This window comes from Dunckerocampus dactyliophorus, chromosome 12 (assembly GCF_027744805.1).
Source record: "Dunckerocampus dactyliophorus isolate RoL2022-P2 chromosome 12, RoL_Ddac_1.1, whole genome shotgun sequence".
Classification (NCBI taxonomy): domain Eukaryota; kingdom Metazoa; phylum Chordata; class Actinopteri; order Syngnathiformes; family Syngnathidae; genus Dunckerocampus; species Dunckerocampus dactyliophorus.
In genome coordinates, this window is record NC_072830.1 from 3745852 (window position 1) to 3769456 (window position 23605).

The following is a 23605-nucleotide window of genomic DNA, read 5'->3' on the forward strand; positions in this document are numbered from 1 at the left end:
AAGCTTCTACCTCTTTCTTGTCACCATTGCTAGACAAATGTTTATGGATCAGCCAGGAGACGAAAAATGCGTCCTTTTGAAGGTTTTCAACGCAAGGCTATTGTAATTTGTCCCACGGACGAGGATTTAAAAGAGCGAACATTAAAGCAAACCAATGAGCAGGGGAAGGATGTGCCCGATCATGCTGTGTTAGAAATGAAAGGTAGGAACGCTGTGGACTCCAGCAACTCAACACCAGATCTACTTTTTCTTTATCTTTTATTTTTGACCTTTTTTCTATGTGTTGTGTCTTTTAAAAATAAAAAATAATAATGAAAACTTGGAAGATGACCCACCCCCACCCCACCCCGCCTTTCCTCCCCACCATTGACCAGTTATCAGCCCCGGACTTTTATTTTGAAGCAGTCCACGTGATTCTTTTTGTAATTTGCCCCCTCCTCATGCACTGCAAACTGAGGCGGCATGCTCTTATCATCCTAACGCTATTTTATTTTTGCCATCCTTGGTTTGCAGTGCCCTTTCCTAGTCTTAAAAACAAAAAAAAACTGCACCCCCACCCCTTCCCCTCCCCCTCCTGTGTCTGCTTACACAAATGTTGCCTCCATGGAGGAAGCGTTTGTTTTTGTAACTGCTTCATCTTTATGCTCTTGAATTGTTCCTACTCCTCTGTGTGACACTAATTGTCATCTTATTTTGTCCTCTGGTGGTGTGGCTGCTCTGGTCCTCACTACTCCTCCCCACCCTCCCCCCCTCCTCTCTGTCCATCCATCTCCATCCCTGGCTCGCACACCCCACCCCACCCAAGCCAACTTCACTCTCCCGGAGGTGTGCGACTTCCTGGAGGAGGTGAACTTCGGCGAGCTGCAGCGCGACGACGCCGAGAAGCTGCTGAAGCAGTACAACGAGGAGGGGCGCAAGGCCGGCCCGCCCCCTGAAAAGCGCTTTGACAACAGGCAGGGCGGTTATCGTGGCCGCGGCAGCTTCCCGCGCTACGACAGCCGCGACACACCCCGCGGTGGATACCAGAACCGCAGCGGCGACGGGGGAGGGTACAGAGGTCAGTCAGCACTCAAGCATTATAACATTACCCTCACATTTAGAAGACCTCCATACTGCATTTTAAGATGTGTAGTGAAGCCTTTTTTTTTTTTTTTTTTTTTTGCTATTGTGCTCTTCATCCATTTTTTTAAATATACACTAACTGCATAGTAGTGTCATCCTGCATCTAACGTTAGCAACACGAGCATAGCTATGTGATGCTAAAGTGATAACATTACATTCACATTTTAACATCAACATGCAAGGTTAGCCTATTTGCTGAAGAGAAACTAAAAAACGTAGAGTGCCCATGTCTCCAGCTGACAGATAGTTGGCTTAATTTTAAGATGTGTAGCGAAGCCTGCTTTTTATACAAAGTGGTGGACATATACATATACACGGTGGGCTCATCTTGTTAGGGGTGGGTTAGAGGTGGTCTTTTGTCCATGATGTCGCAACTTCCAATTTAGCACCTTGCCTCTTGAAAGTAAAGCAAACAAGTAAGGGAGATAATAGATTGGATCATTTTTGGTGCTGATAAACAGGCTCTAAGGACACATTACTCTTAGATCATTGCTAAAAAGTTTGCTGTTTATTTATTGAATTGATGTATCTCGTGGTGGCAGGCTACAATCGTGGAAACTACAACCAGAACCGCTGGGGCAACAACTACAACCGTGAGGGCGGCTCAGACTCCCGCTCTGGATACCGCAGCCAGTCGTCTGGATCCAGCTACAACAGACCGGCTCCTTACAACAAGGGAGGATACAACCAAGTGAGTTCACATCTGCTCTTGTGGCGGCCCCAGACACATCCCAGTGCACTCACGCTTTGCCCATCCACCCCCCCACCCGCAGGGCTACAGCCACAATTATAACCAAGGAGGGTACAACCAAGGAGGCTACAACCAGAGCAGCTACAACCAGAGTTACTATGGCAACTACAGCCAGTACCCGGGCTACAGTCAGAGCTACAGCCAGCCGGCCGCCAGCGCACAGACGTACAACCACCAGCAGCCCCCGCCTCAGCATCAGCCCCCCGCTCAGCAGCAGCAGCAGCAACAACAGCAGCAGCAGCAGACGCAGCAGAGCTACAACCAGCAGTACCAGCAGGTAACGCCCCCTTCAGGGCAGACTCATTCCACACCTGACTTTGCTTCAACATCACGATGTCTCTCCTTCAGTACGCACAGCAGTGGCAGCAGTACTACCAGAACCAGAACCAGTGGAACCAGTATTACAGCCAGTACGGTGGCTACCCTGGACAGGGCAGCCAAGGCTCCACCTCTGGCTCCCAGTAGCCCCACCCCCTTCACCATCTACCCCCATATCCCTTCCCGGTGTCGCCTGCCAGAAAGAACGGAGTCGGGTTCTAACGCCGTGGTCTTCATTCCTCACCAGTCCATGTGTCGTTCCCCCCCCCCCCCCCCCCAAAAAAAAAATCTGTCTTATGTAAGGCGGTGGCGGCGAGGTGGTAGATGCTAGCAAGCTAGACGCTAACCTGACGATGCTTTGTTTGTGTCTGTGAATGAGAGGAGAGCTTCAGTGTATGAAAAGTCAACACTAGAAATACGTCAACACGAACAAAAGCATGCTTTTTGCTTTTATTTCAACTTCTTTTTCTGTTTTGGTTCTGGATGATTTACTCCCACAACATTTTAGAAGTGTTCATGCTGTCGTATTTAAGCGTTCATGCCACTTTTCAGTAGATGTATAATGCTTTTTTTTTTCCTTTTTTTTAATCCCTTTGTGCTTGCTGTAGTTAAAAAAAAAATTGTTTCTTTTGTACCGGTGTGGTTAAACTAATTATGATCCGAGCTGTTTCTTGTCTTTGTACAATAAAAGCCGTTGTATACACCTGGATGGAACCTGGGGGCTTTTTCTTGACCGTTTCACACACTTCAAGGGACTTAAATGTCATTTTTATTGTTGTGCTTTAACACAATAATGCAAGTCAAAGTCATCATGAGGCACTTTTGAGGTGCTTGGTGCTGAATCAGCTCTGAAATCAAATAAAAGCAAAGTTTGAAAAGACAAACTGGAGTTCCAATCAAACAAAGCCAACAACAAACCTTGACTTCTTTGAGCAGGCTTTGTGGACTTAGCTGCCAAGGTTATGTCAATGCCAACTTTGCTGGGGGAGATGGGGGGTTAGTGTTCATTTCCCTCCATGGACTCATCCTGGATCAGGAAACTGGTCACATGACATTCCCAAGAATCTTAGCACCAGAAACTACATGAGTAATGGAAATATTTAAAACAGTCCATTGTGGAAATGTGCTGGGAAAAAGGTCACAAATAATGAAGGCGTCTCAGGTTTGGGAAAGTTTGGTCTTTTTTGGGGAGCGGGTTTGGATCAGTCTGGCTCCCGGCTCTTTTCCTTGGAGAGCTGCAGCTCCTCCAGCTTCTCCTGCAGGAAGGAGACAGGCATGGAGCTGACTCGACTTCTCTCAGCAGGCAGCGTGTTGGCCTGCGACACACACACACTTTTATTAACTCAAGTCTTCTATATGTCTTCAGTTAACTGGCCACTCTAAATTGTCCATGTCCATATGAATGTGAGTGCGAATGATTGTCTATATGTGTCCTGTGATTGGCTCGCAACCAGTCCAGGGTGTACCCCGCCTCTCGCCCGAAGTCACCTGGGATAGGCGCCAGCACACCCCCGCGACCCGAGTGAGGATAAGTGGTATAGAAAACAGATGGATGGGTGGATGGATTGCTGGCTGGTCTGGAATCAGTAGTGACTTTAAAGATGATAATCATTTAAAAAACCGAGATAATCAAAATAAATCAAGTAAATGTTGTTTTGACCTGTCTGGGGTGGTGAATCCTGCGCTCCTTCTTCTCAGGGGTCCACATTCCAGGGTCCGTCTGAGTGGAGCGGTCCGACAGCGCTGAGTCTGTAGTCTTCCTGATGGGGGCGCCCTTGTTGTGTTCCACATCATTGCTGTGGGAGAAGATGAAGGCCTCCTCCTCCGTACCTGATGGACACAATACAATAAGTTCTGGATGGCTGTATATGGATGGACAGATGGAGTAATGCTGAGTGGATGGACGTAGGGTAGACTTACTCCACGCGGTCCCCTTCGCTCGAGAGTCCGGGGCGGGTGTGCACGGGCAGGATCCGCTGGTGTTTTTGTGTTTCTTCACGCACTCCATTCCCACCAGATCCCTGCAGTGTTTGTGGCAATTCATCCCGCAGCCTGACAGGGCAAGGAAAGAGGTCGTACGATCACACTCGGCAGCAACTTCACTCACACTTGTGTTTGAGATCAAAACAAAGCATGTTCTGTATTAACAAAAACCCTACTGATTTTTAATTCACGCAAACGCAGCATAGTAGAGGCCTCACTTCTATTTTTCCACCAAAATGTATCTCGCCCATAGGGATTAAAACAAGCAAGCACACCAAGATCAGCAGTGTACTTGTTTGACTGAGGAAAAATTTACTTCTTTAAATGTGGACACATATTACATAATGGTCAACAATGTTAAATAAACTGTGATATAATTTGACATACAATAGCTATGCATCGTAAATGTTACAAATATGTAACAATAATTTCATACATTGTGATTATTTTTGCGTCTCAAATCACTTCCGTGTTTTTTGCGGCCAAATCTCATCAAGACTATGCAAATGACGACCAAATCTCGCGCGATTTTCAGCGACGGCGTCATGGCGGAAGTAGCGCTAACTACATGTTCCGATGAAAATGCAATCAATAAGTTTAATGAATGTGAATACGGCGTGATGCTCTAAACAACAACTTCAATGAAGTAAACACATAGCGAGTGATCTACAGGTACAGGTGAGCAAAGTACCACTACAATACTTTTTAGCTATTTTGCTAACACTGTTACCCATTAGTGTCATTACAGTATGTACAGTATGTATGTACAGTATGTATGTATAGTATATTCAGTGTAGACACTTGACAACCGTTTGTAACCGCTTGTACACATGAAAAAATAAAATGTATTTTGAAAGATGAAAGAAACCGCACACATGACTGAAAAAGTTGACAATAAAAGTATTTTCGTGTATTCTTATAGTGAGCGCTGTACCAACACGAGCATCTGTTCACTAACAGAGACTTGACGCAGTACTTAGACTGACCTGTGAGAGGCAGTAATGAGACGTAGACATTATTTTGAGTTTTTCCATTTCATTTGTGTTAAAGAAGTTCTCTGTCAACTGTCCCACTGTAGATGGACATACTGGCCCTATATTTTTAAAGGATTTTTCTAGCACAGTATTTTCTTCATTTGTCAAGATTAAGATTGTCGATTATATCAGCGCTGCTTACCTTTGCAGTGGTAGCCTTGTTTGATGACGCCCCACAGCTGCAAGACACAACACAACACGTCACGTGACTGACAGGTGACGACGAGACAGACGCGCGCACTCACAAAGCCCCCGCAGGTGTCGCAGAAGGTGGGTCTCTTGTAGGTGGTCTCGTGGAAGTTGTGAGGGTCGTTGAAGCTGTAGCCCAGCTTGGCGCACACCGACATCCCCCGCATGAAGTAGGACGTGATCTCCTCGCGGCTGATTTGACCCTGCCTGGGTGTCAAAGATGTCACACGCATTTTAAAGCCGGCAAGGTTGCATGGTGTCTGGGATCTGCTGTGATGTGTTCACCATCAAAATGTCTCACTGTTGACACTCAATTTTGAGTTTTCCTTAAAGGTGCCTTATGATGCCAAAGTGAATTTTGTTCCCAGTAGGGCTTCTTAAAAAGCACTTTTCGTTAGTGTGACTCATGTGACTTTGTGGCATCCTCACCTGTCAGTTTCCTGCGTGCAGAAGGAGAAGGGGAAGTTGGCAGCTATTTTCTCAAAGTCTTCCAGTGAGATGTAGCCGTCCTGCTTGTGGTCGTAGTTCTTCATGATGGACTAAAGGGGGCGACAGAGCAAGCAGAGCAAAGGACCAGTTCTGCTTTGTCCTACTGGGTAATGAGGAAGTGAAAATCAGGGGACGGGAGGGGTAAGCGGGGGGAATCATACTCACATCCACTGTCTGTTTGACGTGTTTCGATATGGTGTTGGGGTCCAGGCGGGGTGTGACCCCTGACCCCCATTCTGCCACCACTGGCGGTTTAACTGGAGTGATGGGCTGCAGTGAAGACAGACAATCAAGTAAATAACACACACGTACACACACACCCCAACCACAAGGTGCAGCACTTTGATGTGGCTGAGTGATGGTTGTTGATGGCTTTTCTTGTGAAGAGGTCACGCCCACGCTGGTAACACAAACATGCATGTGCTTGTTGTTCGCCCAGGGTGGAAAGCATACAAAATATTATGATACACGACTAGCCTGCATTTCTTTTCAAAGTGACTCAAACCATAAAAACAGAACATCAGCTCCTCTCTCTGCACCTTTATCCTGATCCGCACCGTAATGTTTCATTGCTTCCTTCATGTATCCTAACTAACTAGCTAACCAACAAAATTCAAACCAAACATAAGCTCTAGTCTTGACAAATAGATACAGTAATAGAAATATCACTATTTGATGCTGGCATGCACTGAATGAGGTCATTCATTCATTCATTCATTCATTTTGTGGCTATGTTCCACTAAATGAAGCGCTAGTTTTCATACATTTCTGTACATATTCTGTATTTCACTTTCTGCATATTATAGGAGCGCTTTGCTGTTTTTTTTAGAAACCCCTGGAAAAAACACCAAAGCTCTTCCATAGGAAAGGGGCACTCGGCTTTTTTTAAGGACCTACTGCAAAAAATGTTAGTCAAAGGTCCTCCAAATGACAGGAGCACCCTGCTGTTTTTAAGGACCTACTATAAAAATACGCACCAAAGATCCTTTACATGACAGGAGGGGACTGCTGTTTTGAAGAACTTATTGCAAAAATGCTAGTCAGAGATCCTTTAGATCAGATGTCCTCAACCCCCGGGCCGCGGCCCGGTATCGTACCGCACAGAATTTTTTTTTTCCATTTTCATTTTTTTTTATGTTTTATTTTTGAAAAGTGGCCAGATTCTTTCTGTTACATCCGCCTCACGCATGTCCATTGTGCGTGTGCTAACTTTATCTCATGCTGCACAGATAGACTACTCCTGTATTTGGTCTCAAATGCTGATACTATGTGGGAACACATAAAGGTAAGTTTTCATGACTTATTGAGTGTTAATGTGCACATTTGTCTCATGCTAGCGCACTGCCTTTTACCACACACGTCAAACAGTGATGTAATCATCTCTCTGGAAACACTTGGCTGGAACTTGAACTGGTGGATGGTGGGTCGGCATTCATTTTGTACTTTTAATTTGATGTTATTCATGTCTTAGTTTTACACAGTACATAATAAATAAGATAAATTAGATCACTATAATGTACGAACACTGCCCCCCACCCCCCGTGGGTCAAAAAAGGTTAGGGACCAGTGCTTTACATGACAGGAGGGCATTGCTGTTTTTTTGGAATCGACTGCAAAAATGCTGGTATGACAGGAGTACTTTGCTGTTTTGAAGGATCCAATACAAAAATCCTCTATATCTGGGGTGTCCAAACTTTTTCCACCGAGGGCTGCATATGGAAAAGTGAAAGGATGCCGTGGCCATTTTAATTAAAAAAAAAAATGTTTTTAGTATTTTTTTTTATTTAGTAAAAAGGTGGAAAATAATGTTTATATGTAGTTAAAGACAAAACTTTGTGTTAGCTTTGTGTTTAGGTGACAATGTGTACGCCTACGTGTCGCGGGCCCATAATAAAGAACCTGTGGGCTGCAATTAGCCTCCGAGCCGTAGTCTGGACACCCGTGCTCTATGTAATGATACTGGATTGTTGGGCGTGAGCGTGGCTGACCTGTATCTTGGGGTTCTTGGGTTCCTTGGCGTAAGAGAGTTCATAGATCTCGTCCTCGGTGTAGTAGAGATCTAGGGAGAGCTGAAGCATTCAGAAACATCATTGGAGGCGTTCCCGCAGCAGACTCCAGGCAGCATCGTTGGCCGCCGTCCTACCGTCAGCAGGTGCAGGAGGTCCTTGTTGGCCTCAAAGGGCGGCGTGCAGCTGTGCAGCGCCAGAAGCTCATTGATGTTGCTGTAGATGTGCTGCAGCTTGCTCAGGTTGATCTTGTCCTTGTCCATGTAGTCGGGCAGGGCCTCGTTGAGGGAGATCAGGTCCTTGAGGTGCACGCCCAGGATGGGCACCTTGAAGCCGCTGCACTCGCTGTAGAGCCGCCGGTAGTTGCTGTAGTTGCTGCGTGATGACAGCAGATCTGTCATCTCACTCAGGACCTGGCAGGACCATGGAGGACCGACATCATCGTGATGTAATATCCTGTATCGTTGTGGATCATGTGACAGTTGTCTTTGAAGAACATGAACATGGCTAAGGTAGTGTTCGTAGCTGGTTAGCTCAGGTAGAGCTCGTCAGAGAGAACTGTAGCATCAGAAGAACTTGAGAATACCTTGGTGATGTCGGGAGGCAGCAGGTTGTACGTGTCTTTGAGGCGGGAGATGGAGCTGTGGCAGAGGCCTCCAGTGACGGCCATCAGTGTGTTGAAGTTCTGCAGAGCTCGAAGCCTCTGAGCAGCAAACAAAACAGCAAATGAAAAAGCCAGCAAAGACGGAAGTGAAGCAGGTTGGGTTCCTTGGCGTACCTGAGCCACATGGATGAACTTGGTGAAGACCTGCGCCCTCTGCTGGGCCGTATGCCTGCTGAGGATCATCAGCTGGACCCACTGGGACACACCGTTGCACATCATGACCGAGCGCTCCAGCGCCGGGTTGTCCCTCACCGAGCCCCGCACCACGTAGCTGCGGTAGTCCAGGAACTGAACGACCAGTCGGAGAACGGAGGGACGTTGTTAACGGAACAAACGCTTCAACAGTACACGCTGAGCTCACCGAAACGTTGCAGAAGTTCTTGAACTCCAAGTAGCTGAGATGCTCGGCCATCTCATCCGCCTCCATGTGGTCGAAGATGAGAGACACTTTCCTCTTCTTCACTGAGGGTGAAGGAGCCTGTGACACGTTCGCGTGAGGACTTCTGGAAGAAAAACAACACTGCTATCAATTCATCCATCTTCCATTCCGTGCATCTAGCTCATCACGACCAGCTCGGCCATGGGGACGTTTACAGCGAGAGGCGGGCCATCCTACATTGATCACCTGCCAATCACATGACTGACACTCACACTTACACTAGTGAACCGGACCTTGTAAGATATTTTAATGACACCCTTATTTTGTTTACACAATTACAACAATGACAAACATGACAAAGAGCGCTCTTATTTTGTGTTGTGTGTGTTGAGATTGGCAGCTGACGGTTGGTACGCGCCACGTGCAAGACAAACGTGCCTCTCGTTTTTTTTCACTCAGAACCTGCACGTCGTCAGTGGGAAATGTAAAATGGTCCTTGCATTAAAGCAGTAAAACACAACACAGTGAAAATACACCCGCCCAGCATCAAAGACGATTTAATCATTTGTAAATCTAAATGTTAGCATCTAAACCAATTTTTGTACCAATACGAGTGTAAAATAACAAACAGCAGCTATTTTAACATCTACCCACAATGCATTACTGCCAGAAGAGCAGTTCATTGGAGGACAAGCAACATAGATTGATGGTGCTGCAATGTTGCTTCTGTCCACCAGAGGGAGGCTGACATCATTGCGGTGCCCCAATGAATGCGTTGCTCAGACGCAATGCCTTATGGGAAAACTTTAAAATGTTGTGTTTTTTTCATTTTAAACTCATATTGGTGCATGTTTCTATATTTCTGAGGTATACTTTTTGAATGTTCGGTTGCTGTGTGATGAATTTAGCGTTGTTCTCAGTAAGACGACACCGTGAGTCAGACTGTTATGTTCTTGTGTTGTTATATATAATGACCTTCTTCGGCTTCCATTGGGTTGACAAGCTTGTTGTGATTGCACTGATAGCTTGTGATTGGCTTCTGCCAAACAAAGCGCTACCGTCTCCTCACTGACTGGCAAGCGGCGCAGTATTTAAACAATTAGTAGTAGTTCTGAAGTAAAGGAGATGTCACGAGATTAGAATGTAGCCATAGATTAGCTGCACCGCTGTATAAGACGCAGGGTTCAAAGTTTAAGAAAAAAGTAGCAGCGTATACACCGGAATTTACGGTAGACGCAGAAAACAACACACATTAAGGTTTTCTTAGACGAAGAAACAGTTCTTGAATGAAGCTGAATGTTTTGGTAAATAACAAAGACAATTCTTTGATATGTTTAACATTTTTAAACAATTGAGTTGTTAACAAAGCTAATGAACATCTTTCAAAGATCATTTAAAGAATTTGACTTACATTTTTTCATAAACACTGAAGACAATTCATAAACGAACAAATATAAGGTCGGTATTTTCCTACGTCTGAAAGACAATTAGAGTCTTCAGGGACTAAAATGTTTGTGAAACAATGAGCAGGAGAGACGACACAAAAGGAAACTCCTGACAGAAGGACACACAAACTGAGATTGAAAGTAAAACCTTCAAGCTGCGAGGCGGCAGCACAATGTTGTTTTCAAGACAAGGCCATCCACAGGCCAAGTAGGGAAAAAGCTCACAAGCAGGAGGTGTCGATGAGCTGCGTCTCCTCCCCGTCTGAGCGGACCAGCGCCCACAGGTCCCCCATGGTCTGCTCCAGAAGGGGGTCGGCCTCAAACACGGCAGGGAACTGGCCGATCCAGGTCCTGTTGAGCGTGCACGACAGAGAGCCTGTTTAGTAAGCACAAGCGGACCGGGAGAACCGGTTCTGTCTCACAGACTCACCTGACCAGGTGGCACACTTGACCCCGCCTCAGTCCTCTTTTGTCGGGTGGGCAGGCCTTGTACGTGAGAGACAGTCAAGGAGCAGAAGACAGTGTGGACATGTGGGTCAACATTACAGAGCCTGCCCTGAGAGTGGAATCACGGCAGCTAACGCTCGGCTGAGCTGATTACACAGCGCCATCATGTGACCACGAGCAGGGGCAGGATATAAGGCCAGGAGCTTCTGTGCGAACGTCTGGGACGGGACCACCCAGCTGTGCATCATCAGGGTCATGTGGACCGTTTGGGAGCCTCGGGGGCTGCATAGCTTTCCCTCAGAATCTGCTGGAGCAGCGTAGAAGCACAACACATAGAGCATTGATATGCTGAGGCTCAACATTACCTCCACCAAGGAGGTTTTGGATTGTAAAAGTGGAAGTGGAAGGAAGAACTGTTTTTATTGGATTTTGGTTTGGATGGAGGTGATGGAGGTGGGGATGAAGAATTTTGTATTGTAAACATAAAAATAATGTATGGATTTTGGTAACACAATTCTGATATATGCAGGCAGTGCTGATTCCATCCATCCATTTTCTATGCCACTAATCCTCATTAGGGTCACGGGGGTATGCTGGAGCCTATCCCAGGCAGTGCTGATTCAAATAATGATTGATGTAAACACCAGGCTTGCACGACGTTGGGCCCCACCACAGAACGTACTATTTTCTAGGGCCCGTGTCAGTCATGAGCTTTTGGAATCGTCATCACTTTCCTCCCCGTCACGCCGTCTCCACTACGCTACACGATTGTGTCACTTGTTGCTCTAAAAGGGACAAAAATAATTGTCCAGTCACATGAAACCCCGCCCCCATTAAAAAACGTGCATTATTTTGTGTTTCAGGCCGAAAGAAGATATTCACACACATCAGCTTTGAATATTAAAGACATTATTTTTTAAAGTCAGAATATTATGAGAAAACAAATTATTAATTATTACTGCAATCATTTTGGAAAATGATGTTTTTTGGAAAAAGTTAGAATATGGGACTAAAGTCATAATTTTATACGAGCATAACTTATAAGAAGAAAGTTGAAATCGGTGAGAAAAAACAACAGCTGAAATGAAAAATACAGCTGTAAGTCAAAATATTAAGAGAAAAAAAGCCATACTTTAATGAGATAAAAAGCCACAATTTTATGCGTTTAAACGAAAATAAATTTCATTTTAGTAGCATAGAATTGAAATATTGAAGATTTTAAATGTTTCTTTTTTTTAAGTCATATTATGAGAAACTACGACGGAGTATTAGGGATTTTGAGAATAAAGTCCAAATGAGAATGAAGTTGTACATTTCCATCCATCCGTCTTCTACGCCGCTTATCCTCACTAGGGTCGCGGGTATGCTGGAGCCTGTCCCAGCTGACTTCAGGTGAGAGGCGGGGTACACCCTGGACTGGTGGCCAGCCAATGGCAGGGCACATATAGACAAACAAGCATTCACACTCACATTCATACCTATGGACAATTTAGAGTCGCTAATTAACCTAACATGCATGCTTTTGGATGTGGGAGGAAACCGGAGTACCCGGAGAAAACCCACGCATGCACGGGGAGAACATGCAAACTCCACACAGAAATGCCCAATGGAGATTTGAACCCAGATCTTCCTGTGTGGCCAACATGCTAACCACTAGGCCACCGTGCGGCCCAAGTTGTAAAACTACAAGAAAAAACTCATAATTTTACGAGAATAAAGTAATATATTTATGTGTCATCGTGTCTTACGCGTCAGAGGGAAAATAGCGCATAGCTCGTCAGGGAGGAAGGAAACTTTTCTTGCTTCAGGCAAGCTTTCATTTATAACGTGGCAGCAAAACAGAGCAGTTGCGCACAAACAGATTAGCATGCCTTAGCGCTTCTCATGTCTGCCTTCCTTACCCCGCCCCCTCCACACACCCAGGCCAAAGGTCACATAAGTCTTTTCATAGCTGTCTCAGGCAATGCCTGACATACATTTCTCTTGGAGATAAAAAGTGTCTATCTATCATAAAGTTACGAGATTTTTCTCGTAGATTTACGACTTTTTCTCGTAAATTTATGACTTTATTCTCAAAATCTTTTGAAAAATGAGGTTGGAGAAAAATGTATAATATGGGAATAAAGTCAAAATCCATTTATTCATTCATGAATGAATGAAATAAGTCAAAATATTATTGGAATAAAGTCATAATATCACGAGAAGAAAATATTTGGGAAATTAAAAAAAAACAAAAAAAAAAGCAAAAATGGGGAAAAGAAGGAGCAAAGAGTCAAGTTGTTGCTTTTTCACCTGTATGACAAAGCTCTTTTCCTGAGATTTATATAACTTCTAACTTCTGGCAAAGTTGCATCCTCTCATTTTTCACTATGTAGCCCGGGCTGGAAAAAGTTTGGACCCCCCCGGCATAGGGCCTAACCGATTACTCAATTCATCCAAACTATAAGCTTCCGATGAATCGGCGAGGACAGTCATGGCTGTTTGCAGCCCCAGCCAGTGTGTATGAATGTGACTTTCAAATGTAAATGATCATAAATGTCAGTTTTGCATGATCGGTGGGGAAAACCCAAAAGCGTCTTCTCGAGTTGCGAGTGGCTCAACATCACACAGACTTTGATCAGATTTGGTTTGTGAAAGCAAAAAGTGTCAAGTGATTTTCGGGCACAGATAAAGAGGCGAGCAAGATGTTAGATGTTGGCTCTCTGCAGCCCAGCACAACAAAGCTCCATTGTGTGACTCCCCCCTCGCCCCCTTCATTTACATAAGCAGGTTATGATCAATGCGTGCAAACTGACCGAAGCAGTTGAGGCAGCGTAGTATGAGCTCATCCAGGCTGGCCGCACTGGCGCTGGGGGTGGAAGGGGGGCCCTGCAGGGCCCGGGTGATGTCCTGAGGACTGGGACATGTGTTCCTCCTCCTCTGGACCTGCTTCCTGCTCTGCAGCACGTTGGGGCTCTCACAGTTGGGCTTCCTGCGAGAAGGCAAAGAAGTAGAGCAGAATGTGGTGAGGTCAGCGCGCCACAACACACACCAAGTATGTCATTTCACAACTGCGGTGCACTGAAAAGATGGCGGGGCAGTGCCTCGGGGGCACTGACTGCATTTTACACCAGTTTACTAGGCACACCTGCTGTCGAAGTGTTGATGCAGCTCCTGTCCCTAGCGTCCCTAATCAAGTGTCTAATAGCTGCCCGCCCGCCTTCTTATGTGTGTTTCTGTGTGGCTGTTCTGTTTGTGCATTCTGCATGTGTAGAAACAGTATGTACTTGTGTGTGTGTGTGTGTGTGTGTGTGTGTGTGTGTGCAATGCTACCACGCTGCTGCTAATATTGTGACATTACCAGGGAACTGTGCGAGTTCAGAGAAGTGACGACAAGTTCCCTGAATGGCCAGACCTACATCCCCTTCTCTTAACCTGTGTTTGTGTGTGTGTGTGTGCGTGTCTGAGGGATCGGGGGTGGGTGTGGGCGCACACCCACACACACACACACACACACACACTTCCACACACTTACGCACAGTTACACAAGCACTGAACTAACACAACTTCCTGGTGTGGTAGCGTCTACTGTTATTATTGTGTTTATGTGTATCTAATGATGAGTAACTTATCTTTTCCTTAAATTAGCATTGGATTAAAACACGCTCAAACGATCCAGTGTAGGTCGACTGACACTCAGCTGTCTATCTTGGCTTTGTCTTATAGCTGGCAAAGCAAACTGGTGTAATATCTAATAATATATCTAATCAGTAATGAATTCATTCTGTTTTTGCAATACAGAAGTCCCTTTGCGGCTTCACTCTATCAGGGCTTTTCAAAATATTTTAAATCATAAATAATCTCTGTTTCTGTTATGGAGCATTGTCATGCATAAAAATGGCTAAAGGAAGTAAAATACAAATATAAGGCATTCAGAAGACGCATTTAAAGACATTGTGATATGTAGTATTCTACACTAGTCACGAGGTGTCAGTAATGTTACATTGATGAGAAAATAACCACCACACGAAAAAAAAAAAGAAAAAGAGCAACAAGGAGCTCTTCCAATGCTTAGAGTCTATATTATGTCTACTGTATTGAGTAATAGGAGTGTAAAGGTGACTATAGGTGTGTTATTTCATGTCTCGGGCTTAATAGTATTAAAACCATATTTACAAGGTCGTTTTCTATGCTCGAACTACAAAAATATTCCATTTATACATCAGGAACCCTACTTGGAACCAATTAACCGCGATAAATGAGGGATTACTGTATGCCGTGGGCCAATCAAAAACAGAGCTGCGGGACGAAAATGGCCCCTGGTCCGCACTTCGGACAACCCTGCTTTATTTACAGTGGTGTGAAAACGTTTTTTCCCCTTTTCCTGATTTCTCATTTTCTTCGCTTGTCACACTTCAATGTTTCAGATCAAACAAAGTAATTAGCAATAGTAAAATATGGTGGTGGTAGTGTGATGGCCCGGGGCTGTTTTGCTGCTTCAGGACCTGGAAGACTTGCTGTGATAAATGAAACCGTGAATCCTGCTGTCTACCAAAAAATCCTGAAGGAGATGATCTGAACACTTTTTCCCACCACTGTATGTTAACAAGTATGACTCCTGGCTGGTAATGTGAATATTTGCCCAGCAGATGGCACTAACTTTTCCCATTCAAAGCATGCAGCAAAATGCTTCACCTTTTCTTGTTTTCTGAAAAAACATAACAAAATATGATTCATATTTGATATGTATTTTTTCAAGTTGAAGTTGTTTAAAAAGACTGATTCGCTTAAGGATGGGGAAGATATGAATGTGTGATATTTTATTGTATTTTGGTCGTGCGAGTGAAACGTGTGAGCGGATTTAAAAGATGTATTATTAAAGAACCTCGAGCAGGGGTGTCCAAGGTGCGGCCCGGGGGTCATTTGCGGCCCACGGTTGTTTTTTTATTGGCCCTAAGCACATTCGAAAAAAACAGCAATAGCAAAAATAGAAAAGTCAGCAGTAATTTTGAAAAAGTCAAAATATTAAGAGAAAAAAGTTGTAATTTTGCAAGAATGTCATAATATTATGAGAAAAAAACAACGTGATTTTAGTAGTATAAAGTTTAAGTATTGAAGAAAAGGCATCCCAATACGAGAAGAAAATCTACAAGAAAAAGTTGAAATAAATTAACAAAATCAACAGCAGAAATTGAAAAAACAGTTGTAATTTTACGAGAATAAAGTCAAAATATTAAAGAGAAAAAAGTTGTATTCTAATGAGAAAAAAGCTGCAATTTTACGAGAACCATCTCATAATATATATTTACTAGCACAGACTTTTAAATTTTAAAGAAAAAAATACAAAATAAAAAAAAGTATGAATTTTTGGAAAATTGGGTTAGGGAAATGCATATTATTTGAATAAAGTAAAAAATTATGGGAATGAAGTCATTATTTTATGAGAAGAACATTTACATATATTATTTATTACGAAAGTTAAACTATTTGGAAAATAAAACAACAACAGCAAAAATGGGGGAAAAAAAGAGCAAAGAGTGAAGTTGCTACTAATAGGCTTTTTCACCTATAACACAAAGCTGAGACGCATTCTTTTCTTGAAATATTTATATATATGAAATATATATATATAACTTCGTAGCATGTCTAGTAGGGCTGTCAATCGATTGAAATATTAAATCGTGATTAATCTTATTTTGTGCATAGTTAACTCATAAATAATCGCAAAATGAGTTTTTATTTATAATAGGTAGGGATGTAAATCTCTTTATGGTAAACGATTCAATACGCAACTACAAGGGTAACCGGAATAAAATTTTATGTAAAGGGGCACCAATTTTGAAAATACGGGCCATTATTTTATTTAAAAAATAATAGTACAGTTAGAACTGCCCCAGTTTTTGCATGTTTGTTCAATGGTCCTTGAATGCACCTTCTGATGCACATGCTGTGCTGTGCAACTTTGTGCTGTCAACGTAATTAATGCCTCAAGTCGGTGCAAGTTCAGACTAACACTTGGTGACGCCTTCTGACGCATCACGCTCTCATTGGCTGATTTTCGGGGCACCGCCTGCGCTCTCATCTCATTGGCTGATTATCGGGGCACCGCCTACGCTCTCATCTCATTGGCTGAGTTATACAGCGCGTACGTGAGTTTGTGTGAGAGACAGGCTTGTCCCTTCAACCTCCTTCCTCTTCGTAGTCGCCCTGAAACTAACTTAAACAATTAAGTTAAGCTACAAATTAAAATTTGGCACACAGCATTATCGTGTAGTGCGTGTGCGTTTGTCTGTGAGACCATCTGACTCTTAGACTCTTTGAGTCGCGTTTCGACTCAGGCTAGTCCTCCTCCTCCTTCCTGCCTCCACTTGCGCTCCTGATCAAGACATCTCGTGAACGGTAGGATTGTTTTTGTTTTTCAGTTTTATTCATTTACAGTAATCTTATTTATTACCTTATTTTATATATATTGGAATGTTACTCTACTATGTTTATGCTAACGTTTTCTTATATTTTCCTACATATTTGGTGGACTTTGAATATTTTGAAGGGCCAAAGGGGTGAGTTTGGGAAGATCTTGGAACGGATTAGGCTATTTACATGTATTTTACTCTTCGTATAACATAAAACCCTATAACATAAAGGTTCTCGGAACAGATTATTTACGTTGTAGGGGCGTCTACTGTACTGTATTTTTACCCTTTTTCTTTCACCTCATATTCGTTTCCAAATGCTGATAGTATGTGGGAATGCAAAAAGTTAAGATTTGATGACCTTATTGAGTGCTAATGTGCATATTTGTGTGGTGCACCTCTGAAAAACAAACTCCAGGCTGCTACTGGTGGATGGTGGCTCTGTATTCATTTAGTGCTTTTAATTTGATGTTGTTCCTGTCGTAGTTTTACACAATTCATAATAAATTAGATTGCTATACAGTAATGTACGTATGTTTTACTGATGTGTTGAAAATCTTTCCCGGTGACTAGCTAGTGCGCCGCTAATGCTGTTTACATCCATTCTCGTCTTCCACCAAATAGCTGTCCTGGGCTATGCCTGCCAGTAAATAGCAGCTCTTAACCCAGATTTCAGGTCGCAGTTCAAAGCAAAACATCAGCGGAGAGAAAGTTTGCATCTAAAAAACATTTGTTAGTTGCGCCACTCGAATGCCAAGGTACCACTGCATAAATGATAATTTAAAAAAATACCAGCTGATACAAATAACTGTGGTCTTGTTGCGAGGAGCCATCTGGCAGGGCTTTGAAGCAAAATTTGCCAATCAAAATACCCGTTTCTTTCTCCATTTCTGCTCAATATTTGCTCCCGCTTCTCGCTCCACAGTCACTGCTCCGTTTCCTCAAAGTATGGTGTGGGCCGCGGGTCAAACAGGACGTGAGCACTTTCATCGCGCGTCGAGAAAAATAGTATCATTAAAGTTAATTGACAGCCCTAATGGAACCAAGTTGCTTTACAAAATATCAAAGTGGCAAAGTTGCATCCTTTCATTTTTGGCCAAGCTTTCAGGCCTACAGTTACAGTATAAGACTATTTGGCCTAATATTATGTGGATGAATACAACAATTAATCAAATGTGCATGTCTGATCTTTATTTTTTTGATTATTAATGTAATTGAATTACATTTCATGACTACTTCAGAATATTTCAACATGTATGAATATGAATATTGCTTTGCATGGATTTAATAAGCTCATAAAAAGCTCGATTTGACCTTTTCTTCTGACTTTTAGTGTTTTCTTTGTGACTCAGAATGAATGTCAGCAATAGAAATTATAATTTTTTTTGTACAACAAAAAATCTTATTGACGTTGACTTGGGGAATCCCCCCCCCCACCACCACCCAGCTGTGTCTGATAATGTGGAAATCCAACAAGTAGACTATTTGCGTTGTTACTGTGTGCACAAAGCCCGTCAATGAACTTGTGAATCATAAGCGCAGCGCACTTTCTGCTGTAGGAACTCATTCGCCTTTTCCTCGCCGAGACGTCTTTCCTCTTTCTTCATCCTCGCTCTATTGGAGTCGCAAAGCTGCTTCCCCCTTTTCTTTCCCTTTTGGAAACCCCCCTCTTGTTCCCATCTAAAGTCAGGACCCCTGCCGCCCACCACCTACCCCTCCTGCTTCCACGGGATATGCAAATTCCTCCCTTTCTTCCCTTAATTGATTAATTGAAGCGCTCAAGGCCTAGATTGTGTGCTGCTCTCTTTGCCCCATTCCCCCCCGCATCCACCCTCCTGACAACATGCATGAAGGCCACTCTTCTCAGCCTTTCACCCGTTTGCTTTCACAGGTCTTGGGATGAGAAGAAGTAAAGTACTACGCATCTTTTCACGGCGCCGACTTTACATTGTCTTCATTATATCATTAATGCCAGTGTTTCTCATGCATTCATTTATATAAACACATTATAACGGGACTGTCTGTGAACCTAGTTTGTCGTTCCAACTGCGCACTGTAAATGGCATCGTAACTCTGCCTCACACGCAACTGTTCTGCCGGAGAATAAGAAGACGTAGCAGGAGCGTTATATTTTAGTGTTCCGACCCCTCAAAAAAAGCGTCTAGCGACTTTTTCCTGGTCTTATCGGACACACGCATGTATGTCACTCTTCTCAGCGAGCAGCGGGTGATGCTGTGGTGCCCCGCCCCCATAAGCGGCTCTGTCTTGCTTGTGACATTTAAAAAAATAAAAAAAATAACACACAAAAAGAAGACAGAAGAAACTTAATTTGTACTGACCAACATATTTGTTTTGCTTTTCATGTTTTTTTGCTTTTTCGTCCATTAAAATGATACGCAAATGCCTCATTGCCTGTTATGCCACTTAGACTATGATGACAGTCCTGAAATAGTACTTTTACACCTTACTTTAATCTTAGTTTTCATCCTATTTGTCTTTATTGTTACTTTTGAATTGATCTTATGTTGCCTAACTTACTTACCTGGAATTTCAATATAGTTTTAGTTTTCGTCTATTGTAGTAATATTATATAATATTAATAAAAACGAATTCATTATAATAAAATACTAAATATATATTTAATATATCTATATATATAGATAACTAAATGCAATGACAGTAATAATAACAATTATTTACTAATAATATTCATTTAGTCTATTTTAAGACACAAGGGTAAAGTAATGTAGATGTTTCTCACAATGCACAAGACATTTTTAAAATGTATAAATAATAATCTATAAATACAAATCAGTTTATATAATTAAATAGTAACATTGATATCATTATTATGTAATTGTATTATATTATAATATATTCCCATAAAATAATAATAAAAGATATAAAAATGCAAATAAATGAAAAGATGATTGCGAATATGTCCAAGGAAGTGAGATACAGCCTGACCTTTAACCCTTCAGGACACTCACAGAAACCCCAGATATCCCAAGGCTTTTTTCCAACTTGACTTACTTTTTCAAAACGTTTCAGATCAAAATATCAAATGATTTTGGAAGAAATCACTCTATTTTCATTTTCCTAATGCACGCATTAATATATGACGTGTGAGTGTGTGCTTTATTGCACGTTAAAGGCTTCTTTTGACCACCTTAACACCGCATCATCCCACACCATCCGATAAAGGACAGCAGCAAGCAAAAGGGCTTTAAAAATGCATAGAAACAACTGTAAAAAACAAATAGACATGAGACTTAAATCTTCCAAAAGAAGGACTTAAAGGTGAGCTAGTGTTGAATGTTGAACCTGCCGTGTGTGTACACATATTGTGACATGTTGATATGCAGGTCAGATAAATTAGCTGTGACCGTGTGTGTGTGTGTGTGTGTGTAACCTTTTCCTATGATACTTTCTCACCACAAGACAAATCACTGATGCTAAGCAACAGCTTCTTATTTCCTTGCGTGTACACAAAGCACTGGATGTGACCTATGACCTCATAGGTGACTCATCTGTCCCACACACACACACACACAAACAGTTGCACTAATGCACTCTCTCCTCTTTGTTTTTCATTACCTCTTGGTCCTGTTCATCTCAGCCGCCGCACGCCTCCTCCTCCTCAGGCGTCCGCATGGGCATCTGAGCGCGGGCGCCCCTACAGCTCCATGCTTGACCCCTGCTCCTCCTCCTCCGCCTCCTCCTGTCTGGCCCCTGTAGTGCTCACCTACCGGCCACCCACAGCGCTCCCACGTCCCGCCTTCGCCTCAGACTTCATACACCTGCCGTCGAGGACGTGAGTGAGGAGAGGACGGCAGAACCACTCGTCCTTACTTCATAAACAAGTCAGCATCTTAAATGGAGGAACTGGCTCTGACAGATAGGGGAACTTGCATCAGTTTCTGAGCGTGTGCGTGCATGCACAAGGGGGAGGGGTGAGGCCATGGAGAGAATTGTCAACAGCGGCTGCATAGGAAGGAGGAGGCAACAATCATCGTAGCGCCCCAGGAAGCAGCACTTCTTGTCCTATAAGCAAGAAACCTTAGCAAGAGCCGGCTCGTTTAACCACAGCATGATGAAGTACTGCAGAGAAGCCGTTCACGTTCGGTGAGGATCTGGGTAAAGGTGCGGATACAGGACTTTCTTTGCACTTCAAGTGTCCACCCCCCACAGTCACGACAGAGCAGCGATGCAAGAGTAGAGGCAGACTGTCTTTCACACAGAAACTCTTTCATGGTTGAATGCGGCCTATTTTTAGTGCAAAAATAGGCGTTTTTAAGCATATTTTATGTATTTTTTTACCTAAATTAAGCATGTTTAAGCATAAAAATGGCTAAATGAAGTAAAATACAAATATAAGGCATTCAGAAGACTCATTCAAAGACGTGATGATATGTAGTAGTCTACACTGGTCACTAGGGGTCAGTAATGTTACTGTAATGTTGGGTGAGGCACACGAGCATCTGACTTGATCAACAACAGGCTTTTATTGCAGGCACGATAATCCCTAACATGGGCTACTGTTGCAGCCGTAGCTCACGCCAAGCTAAAACTCAACTTTGAACCCCCAACGTGACTTCCTGTCCACTCCCCCACTCAGCTCTCCTAGCACCGGAACACATTTACAGCAACACACGAGCACAAGTCTTATTTATGTCTTATTTTCTCTTATTATGTTTACTATGTTGGGTAATAGGAATGTAAAGGTGACTATAGGGATGTTATTTCATGTCTAGAGGGCTCTAATAATTTTAAAGAGTGTATTTAGATGGTCGTGAACAGGTTTTCTATGCTCAAACTATTCCTTTTATAAATAAGGAATCCTACTTTGCAGAAATTCACTCATCACGGTTGGGTCTGAAACCAATATAACGGCGATAAACGAAGGATTACTGTACTGATAATTCCAGATGAGGTCATCAGTGTTTGTCCTGTCCTCCATTTCATTTGGTTTTGCAATTGTGTGCTTTCTTGGCGATGTCGTCGTCGAGTTTCGTCAGATGCTCATTGATGTAGACGTTTGTTCCCTTCAGCGTGCTTCTCTGCCCCAGCAATGCCACCTTTGGTTATTTCTTGGTTCATGTATGATGATAGCAGGTGCGGTGTTGTTATTCCTGCTTAAACACAACAGGGGAGGGAGAGGTTAGCTTTCCGCCATTCCCCTTTCACACAGTGTCCTGCCTCTGGTGCACTTTTGATACCACAGCCGGCAAATTTGCGAGCTGGCTTTGACCCGCCGTTGTCTGTGACCTCATCCTCCTTGAACCAGGAAGTAGTCTGCGAAAACAGATAACACAAATACAAAACACCACTGCTTGCGTTTTCAGTTTTGGTGGAGGTCTCTACTCATCTATCCAAGACTAGATGTGGGGGCACATCTAGTCTATGATGCTGATTTTGTCTTCCTTGTCCTCCCTATGTCGTGTGAGGGTGGCAAGCGATCACACAGGGCACATAGTGTTTGCACTTGTGAATGTGGCTGTGCAGCTGGACGGGGGGGTCTCAATAGCATCCTTGTTTGAACAGCACACCGGGAGGAAGAGGCAACCATACAGGGGGGACATGAATGCGCCTCGAGTGTGCAGAGGTGGCCTCTTTTGCTGCAGGAAGCTGACTGGCTGGCACAGAGGGCGATATGGCATCGAGAAGCAGGCAAAGATGCAGAGCAGAGCGAGGTGTCCTACAGTCCGTGCATGCAAAGTCGAGTGTGCAATGACGGATGCATGCGTGGAACTGGCGCTAACAGGGTTATGTATGCTATCGCTATGTAGCAATTTTGCAGTAATCTTAAGCAACAGGAAGAGATGTAATCAGCACTGCTGGTAAATCCAATGATTGTATAGAAAAAACGTTCAACATTATATGTTCCTATTTTTTTTAGAGATACAAAATTAAACATGTATTGCATCATCATTGTGAGTTTGGTTTCAAATACTGTATTGTTATTATTATTAGTCTGCGCTGTGGGACTTTATTCTTGTCAAAGCAGAAAAGAAGGAAATGACAGTTCTTACCTGACGAAAAGAAAGTTCGCTCACGAATGTCATAATAATCTTTCACTGTTAAGTAGCGACTTTAAAAGAGAGACTGCTCCATGTTACTTTTGGGAGTCAGACGTTCTCTTTTCATTATGTGACAAGCCTTCAATCGTTAGTTACATAACTGTCTCAGCTAGGCAGTGGTCGACGTTAGCTTAAAATGACCCAGAGGTACTTTTCTCCCTGGCTAGTGTCTGCTTCCAAAATCTACTTGCAAGGTGCTTGTTGCTTCACGACTACTCCAAATATTAGCACAGAGTCGCCACACCGCGGCTTCACAACGCAACTGCAAAAGAAGCGGATGCCACGTCATGATCTTGGGGAGAACCA

General features: G+C 43.3%; 2 protein-coding genes across 8 annotated transcripts in view; one reads left to right on the top strand and one right to left on the bottom strand.

Moving 5' to 3' along the window:
- hnrnpul1 (heterogeneous nuclear ribonucleoprotein U-like 1) overlaps positions 1 to 2905 on the top strand; it is a 15156-nt gene extending 12251 nt beyond the window's left edge. The window contains exons 12-16 of the mRNA XM_054794104.1: positions 34 to 202; positions 806 to 1057; positions 1665 to 1813; positions 1896 to 2150; positions 2222 to 2905. Of these exons, the coding sequence (XP_054650079.1) occupies positions 34 to 202; positions 806 to 1057; positions 1665 to 1813; positions 1896 to 2150; positions 2222 to 2338 (942 nt within the window). The 3' untranslated portion in view covers positions 2339 to 2905. The remainder of the gene's footprint in view (positions 1 to 33; positions 203 to 805; positions 1058 to 1664; positions 1814 to 1895; positions 2151 to 2221) is intronic.
- rasgrp4 (RAS guanyl releasing protein 4) lies at positions 2467 to 23462 on the bottom strand. Of its 7 annotated transcripts, none has more exons than XR_008573141.1 (19): positions 22136 to 23462; positions 20817 to 21485; positions 13623 to 13798; positions 11020 to 11134; positions 10811 to 10873; positions 10606 to 10731; positions 8918 to 9059; positions 8671 to 8844; positions 8479 to 8595; positions 8030 to 8305; positions 7875 to 7955; positions 6052 to 6156; positions 5827 to 5936; positions 5454 to 5604; positions 5351 to 5387; positions 4112 to 4243; positions 3852 to 4021; positions 3110 to 3507; positions 2468 to 3039 (listed from the first exon to the last, which is right to left on the bottom strand). XR_008573141.1 is itself a non-coding variant. In XM_054794106.1 (19 exons), exons 3-19 carry the CDS (start codon positions 20831 to 20833, stop codon positions 3394 to 3396), a joined length of 2106 nt encoding a protein of 701 aa, XP_054650081.1. In that variant the 5' UTR covers positions 20834 to 21485; positions 22136 to 22851; positions 23252 to 23462; the 3' UTR covers positions 2468 to 3393. The 7 variants fall into 7 exon arrangements, 6 of the variants coding, with proteins under 6 accessions (XP_054650084.1, XP_054650085.1, XP_054650081.1 ...); XM_054794106.1 differs by having other exon boundaries at positions 2468 to 3507; positions 22136 to 22851; positions 23252 to 23462; XM_054794109.1 differs by having other exon boundaries at positions 2467 to 3507; positions 8918 to 9056.
- Positions 23463 to 23605: the final 143 nt, after the last annotated feature.